This window comes from Phocoena sinus, chromosome 5 (genome assembly GCF_008692025.1).
Source record: "Phocoena sinus isolate mPhoSin1 chromosome 5, mPhoSin1.pri, whole genome shotgun sequence".
Lineage (NCBI taxonomy): Eukaryota > Metazoa > Chordata > Mammalia > Artiodactyla > Phocoenidae > Phocoena > Phocoena sinus.
Window position 1 is genome coordinate 104374104 of NC_045767.1, and position 4228 is coordinate 104378331.

Below are 4228 nucleotides of genomic sequence, written 5' to 3' on the forward strand. Positions count from 1 at the left end.
GTGTCTTTATTCCTGTCTTATCCCTAGGTTCTTCATGACATTTTTGTTTCTTAAATTCCATATATATGTGTTAGCATACGGTATTTGTCTTTTTCTTTCTGACTTACTTCACTCGTATGACAGACTCTAGGTCTATCCACCTCATTACAAATAGCTCAATTTCATTTCCTTTTATGGCTAATATTCCATTGTATATATGTGCCACATCTCCTTATCCATTCATCCGATTATGGACACTTAGGTTGCTTCCATGTCCTGGCTATTGTAAATAGAGCTGCAATGAACATTTTGGTACATGACTCTTTTTGAATTATGGTTTTCTCAGGGTATATGCCCAGTAGTGGGATTGCTTGGTCATATGGTAGTCCTATTTTTAGTTTTTTAAGGAACCTCCATACTGTTCTCCGTAGTGGCTCTATCAATTTACATTCCCACCAACAGTGCAAGAGGGTTCCCTTTTCTCCACACCCTCTCCAGCATTTATTGTTTGTAGATTTTTTGATGATGGCCATTCTGACCGGTGTGAGATGATATATCATTGTAGTTTTGACTTGCAATTCTCTAATGATTAAAGATGTTGAGCATTCTTTCATGTGTTTGTTGGCAATCTGTATATCTTCTTTGGAGAAATGTCTATTTAGGTTTTCTGCCCATTTTTGGATTGGGTTGTTTGTTCTTTTGTTAGTGAGCTTATGAGCTGCTTGTAAATTTTGGAGATTAATCCTTTGTCAGTTGTTTCATTTGCAAATATTTTCTCCCATTCTGAGGGTTGTCATTTGGTCTTGTTTATGGTTTCCTTTGCTGTACAAAAGCTTTTAAGTTTCACTAGGTCCCAGTTTTTTTTTTAAATTTTTATTTCCATTTCTCTAGAAGGTAGGTCAAAAAGGATCTTGCTGTTATTTATGTCATAGGGTTTTCTGCCTATGTTTTCCTCTAAGAGTTTGACAGTGTCTGGCCTTACATTTAGGTCTTTAATCCATTTTGAGTTTATTTTTGTGTATGGTGTTAGGGAGTGTTCTAATTTCATACTTTTACATGTACTTGTCCAGTTTTACAAGCACCACTTATTGAAGAGGCTGTCTTTTCTCCATTGTATATTCTTGCCTCCTTTATCAAAGATAAGGTGACCATATGTGCATGGGTTTATCTCTGGGCTTTCTATCGTGTTCCATTGATCTATATTTCTATTTTTGTGCCAGTACCATACTGTCTTGATTACTGTAGCTTTGTAGTATAGTCTGAAGTCAGGGAGCCTGATTCCTCCAGCTCCATTTTTCATTCTCAAGATTGCTGTAGAGGAGTCGGAGGAGGGGAGGAGGTGGCGGTGTTGGCTCTATATCACTCCTCTCAGGGACTGACCAACCTGCAGAGTGAAGATGTTGCTCCACACTGCTCTTCCTCCCGCCACAAAGCCGTCCCTTCTGGCTATGTCTCAGAGCAGGCATCGTGCCATGGCTCCGTCGCTGGAGTGTGAGGACAGTGGGACCTTCAGTTTGGGGAAGATGATCACAGCTAAGCCAGGGAAAACACCAATTCAGGTATTAACATGTATACGGCATGAAGACCAAGAATATCCCAGTTTATGAATGTGAAAGATCCAATGTGCAAATACACGTGCCCACTTTCACATTCAGAGTAACTGTTGGTGACATAACCTGCACAGGTGAAGGTACAAGGAAGAAGCTGGCGAAACATAGAGCTTCAGAGGCTGCCATAAACATTTTGAAAGCCAGTGCAAGTATTTTCTTTGCAGTTCCTGATCCCTTAATGCCTGCCAGTTCCAAGCAACCAAAGAACCAGCTTAATCCTATTGGTTCATTACAGGAATTGGCTATTCATCATAGCTGGAGACTTCCTGAATATACCCTTTCCCAGGAGGGAGGACCTGCTCATAAGAGAGAATATACCACAATTTGCAGGCTAGAGTCATTCATGGAAACTGGAAAGGGGGCATCAAAGAAACAAGCCAAGAGAAATGCTGCTGAGAAATTTCTTGCCAAATTCAGTAATATCTCTCCAGAGAACCACATTTCTTTGACAAATGTGGTAGGACATTCTTTAGGTTATACTTGGCATTCCTTGAGGAATTATCCTTGTGAAAAGATCAACTTACTGAAAAGAAGCCTCCTCAGTATTCCAAATACAGATTACATCCAGCTGCTTAGTGAAATTGCAAAGGAGCAAGGTTTTAATATAACACATTTGGATATAGAAGAACTGAGTGCCAATGGACAGTATCAATGTCTCGCTGAATTGTCCACCAGTCCCATCACAGTCTGTCATGGCTCGGGGATCTCCTGTGGCAGTGCGCAGAATGATGCAGCTCACAATGCTCTGCAGTATTTAAAGATAATAGCAGAAAGAAAGTAAATGTGGAACAATGTAGAAAACCCTTCAGTAGCACATAAGAAGTTCCCCTTTCTCCCCTTTCCAAGTAAAACATTTACTATAATGTTTGAGTTTGTGTGTTGGTTCTAAATCTCTTCATAGATTCCATCAACACTCCAGAGTTAATTATCTTCTGGTAGTTGTTATTAAGTTATTTTTAATGGCTTCGAATTTGTATTGGTATATTGTATTTATAAACTTTGTACCATAGCAGAGTGTAGCGTCCATTTTACAATGCCATGCACATGGAAGGAAAAAACTGCATGATTGTTGCTGTTGATGAGGAGGAGGATAAAATAAAACTGCTAACAACAGTCTTTCTTACTGGTGCTTGACCTCTTCTTTGTACAAGGCTTTGTAAAGGAATTTCGAAGGAAGCCCATTAGAATTAGTGTTGAGGAATGCACTAACAGGTATTAATTGAATGTGATTGTTAAATTTCAGGGAACATGATTGGTATGCTGTGTATTTGAATCCATGTAATAAAGAACTGTTGTTATAAAAAAAAAGATTGCTTTAGCTATTAGGGGTCTTTTGTGTTTCCATACAAATTGTGAAATTTTTTGTTCTAGTCCTGTGAAAAATGCCCATGATAGTTTGATAGGGATTGCATTGAATCTGTAGATTGCTTTGGGTAGTAGAGTCATTTTCACAATGTTGAATCTTCCAATACAAGAGCATGGTATATCTCTCCATCTATTTGTATCATCTTTAATTTCTTTCATCAGTGTCATAATTTTCTGCATACAAGTCTTTTGTCTCCTTAGGTAGGTTTATTCCTAGATATTTTATTCTTTTTGTAGCAATGGTAAATGGGAGTGTTTTCTTAATTTCACTTTCAGATTTTTCATCATTAGTGTACAGGAATGCCAGAGATTTCTGTGCATTAATTTTTATCCTGCTACTTAACTAAATTCATTGATTAGCTCTAGTAGTTTTCTGGTAGCATCTTTAGGATTCTCTGTGTAGAGTATCATGTCAACTGCAAACAATGACAGCTTTACTTCTGCTTTTCTGATTTGGATTCCTTTTATTTCCTTTTCTCTCGGATTGCTGTGGCTAAAACGTCCAAGACTATGTTGAATAATGGTGGTGATAGGGGGCAACCTTGTCTTCTTCCTGATCTTAGTGGAAATGGTTTCAGTTCTTCACCATTGAGGATGATGTTGACTGTGGGTTTGTAATATGTGGCCTTTATTAGGTTGAGGAATGTTCCCTCTATGCCTACTTTCTGCAGGGTTTTTATCATAAATGGGTGTTGAATATTGTCAAAAGCTTTCAGTGCATCTATTGAGATGATCATATGGTTTTTCTCCTTCAGTTTGTTAATATGGTGTATCACATTGATTGATTTGCATATATTGAAGAATCCTTGCATTTCTGGAATAAGCCCCACATGATCATGATGTATGATCCTTTTAATGTCCTGTTGGATTCTGCTTGCTAGTATTTTGTTGAGGAATTTTGTATCTATGTTCATCAGTGATATTGGCCTGTAGTTTACTTTTTTTGTGGCATCTTCGTATGGTTTTGGTATCGGGGTGATGGTGGCCTTGTAGAATGAGTTTGGGAGTGTTCCTCCCTCTGCTATATTTTGGAAGAATTTGAGAAGGATCAGTGTTAGCTCTTCTCTAAATGTTTATAGAATTCGCCTGTGAAGCCATCTGGTCCTGGGCTTCTGTTTGTTGGAAGATTTTAAATCACAGTTTCAATTTCAGTGCTTGTGATTGGTCTGTTCATATTTTCTATTTCTTCCTGGTTCAGTCTCGGCAGGTTGTACATATCTAAGAATTTGTCCATTTCTTCCAGGTTGTCCATTTTATTGGCATAGTAATCTCTT

General features: G+C 38.2%; 1 protein-coding gene across 1 annotated transcript; it reads left to right on the forward strand.

Annotated features, from left to right (window-relative positions):
- Positions 1-1493: 1493 nt before the first annotated feature.
- LOC116754456 (interferon-inducible double-stranded RNA-dependent protein kinase activator A-like) lies at positions 1494-2877 on the forward strand. Its single transcript, XM_032633131.1, has one exon. The coding sequence runs from the start codon at positions 1558-1560 to the stop codon at positions 2368-2370; it is 813 nt and encodes a 270-aa protein (XP_032489022.1). The 5' UTR covers positions 1494-1557; the 3' UTR covers positions 2371-2877.
- Positions 2878-4228: the final 1351 nt, after the last annotated feature.

Bases quoted from the DNA above. Each gene is read 5' to 3' on its own strand.
- LOC116754456 (XM_032633131.1), top strand. From the start codon at position 1,558: ATGAAGACCAAGAATATCCCAGTTTATGAATGTGAAAGATCCAATGTG.